The sequence below is a fragment of the Leptomonas pyrrhocoris genome (genome assembly GCF_001293395.1).
Source record: "Leptomonas pyrrhocoris isolate H10 chromosome Unknown, whole genome shotgun sequence".
NCBI lineage: Eukaryota > Euglenozoa > Kinetoplastea > Trypanosomatida > Trypanosomatidae > Leptomonas > Leptomonas pyrrhocoris.
This window is the reverse complement of record NW_015438380.1, coordinates 409,772-422,950: the sequence shown is the minus strand read 5'-3', so window position 1 is coordinate 422,950 and position 13,179 is coordinate 409,772. Positions and strand designations below refer to the sequence as shown.

Genomic DNA, 13,179 nt, shown 5'->3' with positions numbered 1-13,179 from the left:
CAAACTTGCTCGAAAACGGCGCACCGCTGCGGCGAGCAACGGCGGTGTCCCACGCTGCTCCTCAGCGGAAGGCTCGTATGCTGTTCTCCCCCCTCGCTATTGCGCTCCCGTGTGCAACTATTCAAAATAATAGTAATAGTAATGGAGTCTTCTTGCTTTACGTCGCGCTCTCTTCTGTGGTCTGGTGCTCTTCCTTTTTTTTGTTTCTACTGGAAAGTTCTGTCATTTTGCTGCTCAGCTCGTCCGTGCAGGTCGCCACCGCTATCGTCGCAGCAAACGGACGCAGCGCACCCACATCTCTCCAACAAACTGACGGCAGCGGAGAACAACAAAAGGCCTGTTTTTCGGCTCTTTGCAGTTCTTCTGCGCGTACACACAAATAAACACACAAAAAAAACTTTTTTTCTTTCTTCTTTCGATGTCCTCACGCGCAAAACAACTGGTCGGGGAAGTGGCGCTTCAGCACTTCATGAAAACAGAGCGGGTGGTGCGCCTGGAGTGCGAGCGGCGCGAGGCCAAAACGCGCTTGAAAGTGATCGACATGATGTCGGCCGAGTTAGACGATCAGCTGCTGTACGTCGCGCAGTTCAAGAAGGAGTGGCTGCTGAGCCGCCGTGCGATGGAGGAGGAGCGGCAGTCGGTGATGAGCGAGGAGAACGCGCGACGCGCCTACGTAGAGGAGGAGTACGTGCGGAACGTGAACAACATCCTTCGCCGCCACCACCCCTCCTCCGCGCTCGCGCGTGCACAGCTGAAGCAGCAGACGGGCGGAGATGTCGCGGGATGAGCGACACGTTGTCGCCTCTCTTTCGCGCCGCTTGCTGCGTTGCTTGGCAACATGTGGTCGCCTGCTATGTACTTGTATTTGCCCCCTGGTATTCTTTTGTTTCTAGGTATCTCTGCTCTGGAAGCATACACTCCCGCGTCAGTTTGCGTCTTGGAAGAAAGAAGGGAAAGAGAAAATGCTGACCCACCAAGATGCGAAGGGGCTTCATCGTGCATCGGCATGAACGTTGTGCTTTTTGTTGGTGCACTTGCTATAGTGTTCTGTCCTTCAGCCCGCAACGGCGTTGGCGTTGCAAAGGGAAGTCTCAATACCAGCCAACCCCGTGTTCTCCGTGCTGCCCCTTCGACAACGAGCGCTATGCTTTATCGCTTCAGCTCCCCATCCACCTCTCTCTCTCTTCTGTCTTCTTCCTCTCCTGTCGAGTGCGAAGAGCGCGCAGGTGGTGTACCGTCAACAGCACTGCCGTGTTCTCTGCGGCTGACGTCGTTCAAAAGGAATTAAGAACGCTGCCGCGGCAGCTTAAAGAACCCACATAAACACACGTAACGCATCATATGCGTTTTCATAGATAGACGGTGTAGAACCCCACCACCCCACACCCAACTCCTCCTGACACGCCGCCCCTTCCTTGGCGCATAGAATTCCTTTCTTCATTTCATATCCGCACAACCATTTGTGTTTTCTCTTTTTTATTCTGTTGGTGCTATTAATAGTCTGAGTCGTTCTTGGTGTGTAGCACCCATGTCGGCCTTCACGACTCCAAGCCGCGCGAGCACCACCCATGCAGCAGCGACGCAGCGAGCCGGCAGCAGCTCCGGCCGGCGCGTCGTCCGCTCCGCCTTGGAGACACTGATGGACACGGCCACGCCGGAACTGCCAGGGCGCGCAGGCAACGGCATCAGCAGCGCCACCTCAAGTGCTCGCTTTCAGTCCGCCTCTGCGAAGCGACCCGCCGCCGCGGCCTCCTCGACTTCTCCCTTCTCGGTTACGTACACGAGAGCTCCACCGGGGTACAACGCACGGGGCCACCCCCTGTCCTCGAGCACCGTACCGCACGTTCCACCGGCAGCCCCCACCACTTCTTTCGCCTCCTCCTCCGCCACGCAGACACGCAACAGCAGCAGCGGCATCACCGCCGCATCGTCATCAAAGACGCTGCCGACGCCAGCGCACAGGGAAGAACCGAGCGCGCTGGCTTTTCTGTCTCCACAAGGCAAAGCGGCCAGGGCGTCTTCACCATCGTCGGTCTCGCGGCGCGAGGAACGTCCTCAGCCGTCGCGGAGATCATCGTCGAAGCCCCACAACACACATGCAGCGTCAGCAGTGTCGTACGACAACGACGATGTGGATGGTACGCACCCGTCTAGGTCAACACGAAACGCGAGGCTCAAGGACCGGTCGAGGGCACCTGGCGCATCGTCTTCAACGCCGTTCGCCGCCCCCGCGGCGGCCCCTGCGTCACCGTCACGCAGTTTATTCTCGGACGTGGAGGCGGCACGTCAGCAGCAGCCGCAAAAACAGATACCGCAGAACTGTGAGGATGTGGACGATGGGGGGTCTCCTATCATGGCTGCTGCCGACACCTCCTTCATGGACGACAGCAGCGAGGGGGATAATGATGAAGACAGCACGAGGGTCGAGACGGAGGAAGAGGAACGGCGTTTCCGCACTTCCGCTCTTCGCAGGAGGTCAAACGACGGTGATGGTGGCGATGATGTTGCCGTCGCCAGAGTTGAGGCTCATGCGTCGACGAGCAGCGCCGCCATCCCCACGACAGAGGTGGAGCGGCGCATCGCCGCTGCCCTCCGCCGCTACGAGAAGGAGCGGGATGCGGAAGAGGAAGCGGTGCTGCGACAGGTGAGCGACGAGGTGGAGGCGCAGGCGACGCGTTACGAGGCGCTCGTTGCCGCCTACAACGGCGTGTGCAGCGACAACACGCAGCTGCAGGAGAAGTTGGCTGCGGTCACGACGGCGCGTAACGGCTTCGAAGAAGCGCTGCAGAACGCACGGCAGGCGCAGCAGGCACAGCGCGAGTCCATGAAGCGGCTGGAGGTGGAGCTGTACCACGCACGAGACGCGCAGGAGGATCAACGGGCGCAGCTGCAAAGCGAGTCCGCCGAGTGGGAGGCGACGCGTCGACGCTACGAGAGACGGCACGCCACCTTAGAAGCCCAGCTGAGTCAGCTGCGCGGCGACCTGCAAGAGAGGGACGACCGAAACACCGAACTGATACGACAGATGGAACAGCAGGACAAGGAGCTGAGCGCACTGCGACAACGCTCTTCGCAACGCGACACGAAGGCGGAAGACGAGTATGCCGAGATCCACCAACGCGTGCTGCGGCTCGGGCAGAACATGTCAACGATGGAGGCAGCACTGCGCGAGCGCGACGACGCCATCGCACACCTGCAGGATCAACTTGCGGAGGCCACCGCTGCGAATCGCGACCACGCGGACGACGTACGCCTCTTGCAGGAGGAAAAGGAGAAGATAGCAGCAGAGCTCGCCAGCATGCGTGCGTTGGCGCAGAAGCAAACAGCTGATGTCCGCAAGCGAATGCACCGACTTAGCTTCGTGGAGCGACAGAAAGATGCCTTGAGAAATGAGGTCGGTGACGCGCGTCGGACGCTGTCGCGGTCTGCGAGTGAGCAGGCGCAGGTGCTTAAGTCGTTAGAGGATCTCGTAGAAGAAGTGAAGCATCTTGCTGCGGATGCTGCACCGCGTGGCAACCTGTCAAATGGAAATACCGACGGCAGCGATGCTGGGGATGTCCATGGCAGTGGTGGCCACCCGGCGGCCCGCACGCCGGCTCCGGACGACACCTTGGTGTATGAAGACGACAGCAACTACTCGACCGTCTCTGACGTAGAGGCGACGACCACCTCGTTGGTGTCTGCGGCGAGCCGAGACAGCGACCGAAGCGACGTCGACGATGACGATCACGACGGCCACGGCGATGTCGAGACACCTTCTTCCACGCCCAGGCAAGCACGCACCATCACGACGACCACGGCAGCAGCGGCAGCAACAGCGGCTACCGCGATCATCGCCAAGGCGAGGAAATCGAAAACCGCCTCTGCGGCTGGCGACGGAGGGACGCTCTCGGTGAAGCGCCTTTCGCGGCTGCTGCATCACGACGTGGCACGGACGCACATCGTTGCTCGTGAGCTTCGACGACAGGTGACGGAACTCGCCAAACGACAGCAGCAGCGTCGAAGGCAGCAGCGGAACACCTCGCCTGCCACTTCGAGGTCGCACAGCAGCACATCAACGGCGCCTAGAACGGCCTCTGCGGACGTGGATGGGAAGCGCCGCATTTCTGGTAGCGCGTCTCCATTGAACAGCAACAGTGCCCACTACACCCCACAGCAGCGGCACGACATCGTGCAGAAGCTTGAGCAGGCGTGCCGCTACCTCAAGTCCCAACTCAGTGAGGCGCAGGCGGAGTGTCAGTGGCGCTCGCTGTCCATGAAGAAGTGGGAAGACGACGTGCAGGGCGCGCGACGCGAGGTGCTGCATCTTGAAAAGGAACGGCTGCGCTGCACCACGGAGAAGGAAACGCTAGAGCTGGTGAAGCAGGAGCTGGAGGAGCAGCTGGCCGAGGCACAGCGAAGGGGCGCAGCGACGGCGGAGAGGTGTACAGCGGCGGAGGCGGCGTTGACGGAGGTGAAAGCGACGCTGGAAAGCACCCAGCACGAACTGGAGGAGCTCGCCGCAGCGAAGAAGTCCGCCGAGGCGGCGCTTGAAAAGGAGCAAGGAAAGTCAACGCATCTTGCAGCGCAGGTGACCCAGTGCACGGCGGCGCAGGCGGCACTGACCGACGAGCTCGCGGTGCTGAAGGACAATCACAAGGCGACACTGAGTCAACTGCAGATCTTCCGCGCGCAGGAAGCCACGCAACAGCTGAAGGAGGAGCACGACGGGCGGGTGCGTAGCTCAGAGTTGTCGGGTCTACGGACTGCCGTCGCGCAACTCCGTGTCGCGGAAGGCGCATGGGAGGCGGAGCGCGTACGTTTGCAGTCTACCGTGTCCGCCTTGCAGAACAGGATCGAAGGTCTGAAGGAGGAGATGGCGGTGCGAAGTCAGCGCGGCGCGGCACTGGAGTCGGCGGCTGCGCTGCACACTGAACTTGAATCGACCACGTTGCGGACGATCGCCAGCATCGTGGACGCACCGCCGTTTGCGTGGCAGGAGAAGAAGACGAACGACGACGGCGCCATACCAGCGCCGACCACCGACGCGCGACGCGCCAGCAGCAGCAGCAGCGGCTACAGCGGTGGTGCGGTGGTGGATGTGTCGCCCACGGAGAAGAAGCTCTTCGAGCTCGATGAACCGATGATAGAGGAGATTGTGGTGGAGGAGGACGACAGGGCTGTGGCAGCCATGGTGCGCACGCGGCTCCGGCAACAGCAACGCCGAATCGCGCGTACTCCGTCGAGCGCGGCGCGTCATTGCAGCAGCACCACCGCCGCCGCTGCGACGCCAACCCTGCGTGGAACTAGGTCACCTTCTTCCACCGCAGCAGCAGCAGAGACCTGTGCGGACGCCTCGTCAGCGCAGCTCGCCCGGCTGCGACAGTACGTCGTGACGGCGGTGCAGGGCGTAGCGCTGGAGCTGGTGCGGCTGCGTGCGTTGACGCGTCATGGCTCTTCTCCCGCCCCAGCTCTGCCTTCTTCGCAGTCCACAACGCATTCCGCACGAGGAGGTATCCCGATACCGGAGAACGATGCTGCACCCGCCGCAGCCTGGTTTGGCGCCACGGCGGGCCTCGAAGCCCAAAACCGAAACCCTTTGCCTACTCCCTTTGCGGGGGAGGAGGTGCGACTGTTGGACCACCGCAACACGGCTGTACCCTTCGCTACGCCTCGCGACTCCACAAGGGTCACCCCACCGCACCTTCCTCTCCCTTCGCTTGGCTCGAGGAGTACCTCCCGTGACGCGCAGCGTATGACCACGATCCACAGCGGCGCAGCGGAAACACCGACTGCGATAAGCAAAAGGCGCCGCAATTCTTTTTCTTCTTCGCCTTCTCCCTCACAACGGCAACCGGCGTATGACCCTTCACGTCGAGGGCGCGAGCTCGCCGCCTCCACAGTCCACAGCCCTGCGACGGAGCACGTCTACAACGTCTCTCCCTGGACTCCGTCGCAGGGGCTCCGGTCACCATCTGCGAGCCCGCCTATGAAGGAGACGGCGACAGCAGCAGCGAAGGTGTGGAGTGAGGTACGGCGGTCCGCCTCGACGGAAGACGGCCTCTCGGCGTACTCGTCCAGCGCGACACGTGGGGACGTGGACGGAAGCGGGTCGCCGGCGCGGCCGCCCTCGCTGCGTGCGAGGCCCGTCACGCACGACCACTGATCATAAGAGTTGTGTTGTCTCCTCCTTCCCCCCCCCCATACAAATGATTTTGCTTTCTTTTGCTCTTTCTGCGTAAACCTGCGGGCACGGTGGAGCACCTGCTCGATGCTGCGTGAGCGGTTTTAATAGACTTGTACGACATTTTCTAGCGCGCGATGCAAAGCAACACCCACCTTTTGATTTCTTTTCTGGGACTCGGCGGTGCAGCGGGTGAGGCAGACGTTGCTGGCCGCGGTGCGGCGGCGGCGGCGGAGCAGCGGCCGCGGGATCCGCGATGGCCTTCGCCAGAATAACCCGTTCAATTCAAGCCGCGTAAGTCGAGAAGACGTAGGAGAGACAAAAGCAAACAAGCGGCGTAAACCAGCGCGTGTGTGCGTGTGTGAGTGTGTGTCCCGCACCGGCTTTTGATTTTCCTCAAATAAAAAACCTTCTTCTACATATCGCGCCACCCCCCTCCCCCTTTTCGCTTGTGTTCCTCGGCCTCTTTGCCTGTTGCTGCTCTCTGCTCTCTTTCTGCGGATGGTGGCGACGGTGCGGAACGGTGCTGGCAGTGCAGAGATCCAAAACACACACCGGAACAAGGCTGCGTGACAAGCGGGTATTCAATCGCCCTCTCTTTCTTCGTCTTTTTGTTTTTTTGCGGTAGGAGTTGGAGGCATCGCCGGTCATTCCCGGTGGTCATCATCTACATTATTATTATCTTTTCTATATACATTGCCGTCGCTTCTCTGCCTGTACGCCTTTTCACAGTGCGTCAACTCCGTTTCTCCCTCCCTCCCATTTCAACCCGTGGTGGATCATCGGCCGTGGCGGAGTACGCAGACGAAGGCACCAACACCGACATAAACATGTCGTCGCGCCAGATGCGCCGGCTGCAGGACTTGGTGAGCCGCGCTACCGGTCTCGACGCCGCGGAGGAGGAGGAGGAGGCAGACGAGTGGGCGGTGCCGAGCACCACGCAGCCGACCAAGCCCGCGCATCGGCACCACGACAAAAAGAAAGCGAAGAAGGAAAAGGCGGAGGAGAAGGCGGAGGGGAAGGAGGCACCCGCTGCGAAGTCGTCATCCGACCCCGTTTCTTCTACCAGCGGCCAAACAAAGAAATCGAAGAAGTCCGAGAAGTACCCATCACAGGAGCCAGCAGCAGCAGGGGCGGCAGCCAGCTCCAGTTCTCCGACCGCAGATGATTGGGAAGAGGTGGGGGAGGATGATGAGGTGAACATCAACGCAGCGCCAGCCACAAAGGACAGCACCACCCACAAGAAGAAAAACGCACGCGCCGACGAGGAGGCCGAGGAGGAGAAGAACCGCAAGAAGGAGGAGCGGCGGAAGCTGCGGCAGCAACAGCGGCGACAGAAACAAGCGGAGGAGGATGCGCTGCTGGACGCCGTCCTCGCCAACCAGGCCGACTCCCACAACGCCGCAAAGGCGGTGGAAGGCGAGCTCAACTGCAACTACAGCAGTAGCGCACCGGGGTCGCCCAACACCACCAACGCCGCACCGCCGCACACCCACTCACACGCCGAAGCCAACGCCACGGGCGATGCTACGAGTTCTCTGCAGTACTTCGTGATGGCCTGCGACGCGCAGCAGCTGGACACGCGACTCGAGCGAATTCGCATGTTTGGCGCCGACGCTGTCGAGGACGTCGGGGACGGCCGCACGCCGCACCGCCGCGCCGACGGCAGAGTCCGCGACACCGGCAGCGTCTCCTTCTTCCCTGCGCATCACATGCACGTGAACTTCATGCGCAGCGCCTTCGCGACACCCAACCGCCTTCGCTGGATCCCGTACGACTCCCTCGGGGTGTACCTGACGACGGAGGAAGGCCGCGGCACGCAGAGGAGGACGAGGCGCGAGTACACGCTGAACTGTGATTCCAACGCATTCCAGCGTGCACTGGCGCAGCTCGGGGCGTGTCAGGACCGCATGGGCGGTGTGCAGGACCTCGTGGAGTGTCTGGCACGGAACAAGGTTTACCACATCCCCACGCTGCTGCAGTGCGTCTACGCGATGGAGGCAACGGGGGAGAGCGCGTTTGCCGGGGAGCTGCTCGACGTCGCACTCTACCAAGTTGGTGTGATCCTGCGACGCGTTGCGCTGTCCGGGACGTGGGCGCAGCGCCGGCTGCCGGTGACGCGGGGCGGCAACGCGCTCATCTTTCAGGTCCTGCAGCGTGGCGTGCACGCGGCGCTGAAACGGGGCTGCCTGCGGACCGCTTTCGAACGTACGCGGTGCGTGCTCTCGCTCGACGAGCGCGACCCGTGCGGGATGCTGCTGCTTCTGGACTACACCGCCCTGCGGGCAAAGCGGTGGATGTGGCTGCTAGAGATGCGGCATCGGGTGCGCACGTCCGCCGGCAACACGCAGGACATCTCGCTGGAGCGCTCCATCAAGGCACTGCCGAACTACGCGTTTAGCTGGGCATTGGCGAAGCACTTTATCGAGCGAGAGGAGAGACGGCAGGGCGGCGGCGACGGTGGCGGAGGCAACGGTCGTCCTTCGAAGGTGCTTCGTGGCATCACCGACGCGCAACGCGAGGTCCTCGCCTCCACCCCGGCTGCAGTGGAACTGCTCACCTTCGCCCTCACCCGCTTCCCCCACGCCGCGGTGTGTCTCGTGAAGGCGCTGGGCGGTGTGGAGGTGGTGTGTGGTGGGGCCAGCGGCGGCGGCACGAGCACCAGCGATGACGACGTGCTACCCGTCGCCGACTGCTCTGTGTGGTTCGATGGCGTCTTGACGAGGGCGGCGGAGGAGATCAGCGACGAGGCGCTTCAGCAGCGACGCCTCGCCGAGCTTTTCGTCGCACGGCACGAGGAACTGTGGAAGCTGACGGAGTGCATCTCGCTGCTGCGGGCGGCAGTACGGTCGTTGGTGTACGAGTCCAAGACAGCGTCCGGCACGGACATCCCCGCCTCGCCCCTCACTCGCAACTCGCCCCTGTTGGACCCCTACGCGTACCTCGACCTCACCCAGGAGGCCGTGTTGGGCGTCAGCGTGGCGCCGATCCCGGCAGATCTGCTGCGACCCGACGCTGCGGACCTCGGGATGGGTGGTGGTGACGGGGAAGGCGACGGCGGTGATATGCTGCGCGTCGACCCGGCCATGGCGCAGGAGTTGCTGCGCATGGTGCGGCAGAACATCGAAGACGGCGTCGAGGACGAGGCGACGCAGCGGTACCTGCAGCAACTCGAAGAAGAACTCGGCGAGCGTCTGCGAAGGGGCCGTCCAGTCGGAGAAGAGGCAGGTGGGCTCGACGCGCTGCGTGGAAACCGCCAGCACCACCATCCCAATAACAACATCATGGCGGGCGACGCGGCTGGGGAACTGGACTGGTACGACTACGATGACGAAGAGGCCGAGGATGTGGAGGCGCAGGAGTGGTACAGCGTGGCGAGCGGCGAAGACCGCGACAACGACGACGACGCTGACGTGGAGAGGCAGCGGCGCGGTGGTACGCAGTGAGCCGGAAATACACACGCGGAGCCCAGCCGCCCGTACCTCAATGCTGGACTGCCTCCCTGCTGCCTCGCCGCAGCGCAGATTGTTGTTATTATTCCTTTTGTTTGGCTCTTTTTTGGTGTCCGGTGCGCGTCGGCTGTCGACGTTTGCGAATCAACGGCACTGGTGTGTCGTGCTCGAGAGTGCATCGAGGTGCAACGCTGCAACGGAATTCTTTCACTGGTCGTAGGTGAATTCTTGCCTCGTCGTTAAGAAGCTTGTGTGTGTGCGCGCGTAAAAGGAGAGACGAAGACAACCCGCACAGGAGATGAAGATGGAACCTTTTGGGTCTGCCGCTCCTCTTCAAGAAGGGCCGGATCTCGTTGGCGAGACAGCTGCTCCTTCACTCAACGGCGCTAGAATATACACACGCATATATAGAAGTTTGCCTTTCTCTTCCCCCCCCCCCCCCACTCTATTGTCTCCTCACACCGCCTCTCCACGCGCCCACGCGTCTCACAAAGCGCTGCGTTCTGCACGCACCAGCGGGAGTCGTCTCAGCTACAAGCGTCGCAAATATATTGTAGACCGGCACAATACACACGATGGTGTGGCCCTTTGCCGCGTCCTCTCCCACCGCCTCCACGGCATCCGCGACGAGCAGCTCTACCGCCCCACTCGAGCAGCGCATGATCCGCGTCACCAAGGACGACATCAGCCGCACCACGCCGGAGGACATCAAGCGAGTGCGGGCCACCTTGACAGACGAGCAGCTGTCCAGTGCGATTCGCATCGTTTTAGAGACGAACCGCTTTGCGGATGTGCTCGCTGCATCGTCCGCGTCTGCGTGGGCCGAGGCGGCGACCGGCGTCACGGAGGTGCAGATGGGTATGTCGGGCCGAGTGGTTCGGGACCGCATGAGTCTGCTGTACAGCATGCTGCCCTACGTATCCGATGAGTTCTTGACGACGATGGGTGGGTCCTATTCAAGCCTGCAGTGACGAAGGAGGGGGGGGGCGGGGTCGTTGCTGTGTGTGTGTGTGTGGCTGCGGTGGTCCAGCTATTTTCAAGTTCTCTGAGAAGCGCATGGCGTTGATGAAAACGAAATCGGCGATACCTGCATCTCTCGTTTCGCAGCTTTGCCGTTTTCATTTGAGCTGTTTGCACAGGCGACCGGCGAGAAGCAAGAGGAGGGCCAAACGTATTTGTTCGCACCCGGAGAGCGATCTACCTCTTTTAACCCGAAAGCCAAAGGTGTAGCTCTGGCGTACGCTTCTGTGTGAGAGCCTCAGCAAGGCGGTGGAGTTACTTGGTTTGAGTGTCTGCCGTCCCTATTTCTCTTAATGAACTCCGGCGGTCACTCGCCTCTCTCTCTCTCTTCCCTTCGCTTTCCTAACTTCCCATTGTATTTGCGAAAGCTCTACAACGCAGTGTTGGTGTGTTTGTGTGGTGGTGCGCGTCAAACAAGTGGACCGACAAAACGAAAGAAAGAAGAAGCATTCAAGCGCTCCTCTCTTTCTTGTCTGCTTGTGGGAATGCCGAACACCTTGAAGTGAGCTTTCTCTCTTACTACGACTGCGATTAAAAACGCTGTCGCGGCTGTTTCTACTTGCTGCACGATCGTCGAGCGTGACGTGTGTGTGTGTGTGTGTGTGTGTGTGTGTGTCCAGAAGCAGACCTAAACAGCACTCCCCAACGCACACGCCGACTTGTTTGGATTTTTCTATACACAAATCTTTCACCGCATATTTTCTTTCGTTATTCTAATTCTTCATTATGTCAGACGGCGGACAGCAGCAGCGACGCCGCGACGAGGAATTCACGCTGGAGGACTACTTTGTCCACCAGCACGCCCTACGCTCGCTGCAGCACCCACAGCCGGTGTGGCTCGTCGACGACATCCTGGGTCTGCGTTATCGTGCGTGTCTGCAGCTATGCCTCACACCGACTCGGCGCCTGCGCCTCACAAACGACTGCGGTCAGCCGGATGAAGAGCATGCGGACGTGGGCTCTTGTTCTTCGCCCTCGCTGGACATCCCCCTCGTGCGAGGATGCAGCATCGATGTCGTTGTATCCCCAACAAACAGCGGCGACAGCGCGCTCCGTATCATGCTCCCCACAACGCTCCTCTCCATCGACGCGCCGAGAGAGAATGAAGCGTCGCCGAATGCAGAGTCCTCCTACTTCGTCGTGCCCGTCTCACCCATGCCGTGCACAACGACCGCCGCGCTAACGCACGCGTGGGCAGCCGTCCTGCGCTCTCTGTGTGTGCCGCCGCGCACGATGGCGATCAACACCGCCGCCGCCGCACTGGCGGCGCACCCCACCTCCTCGTCCTCGACGGAGCACCACGCCGATCCGCACGCTGCCGGCGCCGCGTTTCTGAATGCGGCTGCTGTGGCGGGGAACGGAAGAGGTCGCACGACGTCGAGGCCCCTCAGCGACGCAGCCTGTGCGTCTCCGGCAGAACCCGAACCCACCGTATCTTCACAAGCGAGGGCAACACCGACCACCACCACCTCCAACCTCCAACAAGCAGCTTTCGTCACGACGCCAGTGCGCACGACGCAGACATCAGCGGCTGAACGTAGCGGCGGAAACTACCAGATATCGCACGACAACGACGACGAGGCCGATTGTCAGGCAGAGCAACGGTCCCCACGGCGCGGGCACAGTCCCGAGAAGCCCCCACCGCTGCACCGCGTTCTCCCCACCACGACCAACGTCACGGCGGTCGGCAACGACAGCGACGAGGACGAACGACGCCTCGCGCTGCTGACGGTGGCGCTGCACGACGGCACGCGTGAAGCGGCAGAGCGCGCGGCGACGCTCTGTCGCTCCTTCACGCCAACGCGCTCCAGCCCCTCTCGCTCCTCGCACGCGGACATCGACGCCGACGCTGCCGTGTCCCCGTACGTGCAGCCAGACGACATGGCGCCGGCAGAGGCGGTGGTGGTGGTGGGTGAGGTGGACCTCGACCGGCCACCGACGATGGCGCACGTCTCCAGCGGCCTCGTACCCTCTGTGCAACACTCGCATCTGCTGCCCTCCATCATGTCCTCGAACGACGACGAGGACGAGGACGAGGAAGGGGAGGGGGAGCTAAATGCAGAGGAGGCGCAGGGCGGTGCGGATGCAAACCACCCCAACGGACACACCGGGTCGTATGCAAACCTGGCCGACTCCTCACGGCCGCAGGCCCCACGCGGCGGCCACGTGTGCAACCTCGGCTCCATCGGCCCGTCCTGCGGCGATGCAGAGGCACTGCGTATGTACAACGAAATCCACGGCAGTCGCAGCTCCTCCTCCCGACCGTCCGCCGCCGCCAGCACCGACAGCAACGCGTCGTCGTTCGTGTCGTCGGCGTACGAGGCGGAGGAGGCGGGCCACCACCACCGCAGCGGCGGCCGCGGACGAGGCGAGGCGAGGAAAGCGGCGTCGACCCCCCCGTGACAAGGCGATCAAAGAGAGGGCGCTGGAGCTGCGCGATTTTGCCTAAGGCGGGTGGAACAGGGGAGGAAGGGGAGAGGGGGGGGGGGGTAGCCGTGAGCGCAGCGCGCACAGCAGTGGTCTCGTACGTGTGTGTGTGTGTGT

At 62.0% G+C, this 13,179-nt stretch overlaps 5 protein-coding genes across 7 annotated transcripts; all 5 read left to right on the top strand.

The window, feature by feature from the left end:
• Positions 1-216: 216 nt before the first annotated feature.
• ABB37_08482 (hypothetical protein) lies at positions 217-787 on the top strand (the record flags this gene model as incomplete). The annotated part of the gene is made up of 1 exon (XM_015807511.1): positions 217-787. The coding sequence occupies exon 1, from the start codon at positions 419-421 to the stop codon at positions 785-787; it is 369 nt and encodes a 122-aa protein (XP_015654050.1). The 5' UTR covers positions 217-418.
• Positions 788-1,216: 429 nt separating this feature from the next.
• ABB37_08481 (hypothetical protein) lies at positions 1,217-6,145 on the top strand (the record flags this gene model as incomplete). 2 transcript variants are annotated; one of them, XM_015807510.1, is made up of 1 exon in its annotated part: positions 1,217-6,145. In XM_015807510.1, exon 1 carries the CDS (start codon positions 1,529-1,531, stop codon positions 6,143-6,145), a length of 4,617 nt encoding a protein of 1,538 aa, XP_015654049.1. In that variant the 5' UTR covers positions 1,217-1,528. The 2 variants fall into 2 exon arrangements, with proteins under 2 accessions (XP_015654049.1, XP_015654048.1); XM_015807509.1 differs by having other exon boundaries at positions 1,226-6,145.
• Positions 6,146-6,695: 550 nt separating this feature from the next.
• On the top strand, positions 6,696-9,609 carry ABB37_08480 (hypothetical protein; the record flags this gene model as incomplete). The annotated part of the gene is made up of 1 exon (XM_015807508.1): positions 6,696-9,609. Exon 1 carries the CDS (start codon positions 6,994-6,996, stop codon positions 9,607-9,609), a length of 2,616 nt encoding a protein of 871 aa, XP_015654047.1. The 5' UTR covers positions 6,696-6,993.
• A 499-nt stretch (positions 9,610-10,108) lies between these two features.
• Positions 10,109-10,586, top strand: ABB37_08479 (hypothetical protein; the record flags this gene model as incomplete). 2 transcript variants are annotated; one of them, XM_015807507.1, is made up of 1 exon in its annotated part: positions 10,109-10,586. In XM_015807507.1, the coding sequence occupies exon 1, from the start codon at positions 10,191-10,193 to the stop codon at positions 10,584-10,586; it is 396 nt and encodes a 131-aa protein (XP_015654046.1). In that variant the 5' UTR covers positions 10,109-10,190. The 2 variants fall into 2 exon arrangements, with proteins under 2 accessions (XP_015654046.1, XP_015654045.1); XM_015807506.1 differs by having other exon boundaries at positions 10,131-10,586.
• Positions 10,587-11,361: 775 nt separating this feature from the next.
• Positions 11,362-13,038, top strand: ABB37_08478 (hypothetical protein; the record flags this gene model as incomplete). Its single annotated transcript, XM_015807505.1, has 1 exon — positions 11,362-13,038. One exon carries the CDS (start codon positions 11,362-11,364, stop codon positions 13,036-13,038), a length of 1,677 nt encoding a protein of 558 aa, XP_015654044.1.
• Between the last annotated feature and the right edge of the window lie 141 nt (positions 13,039-13,179).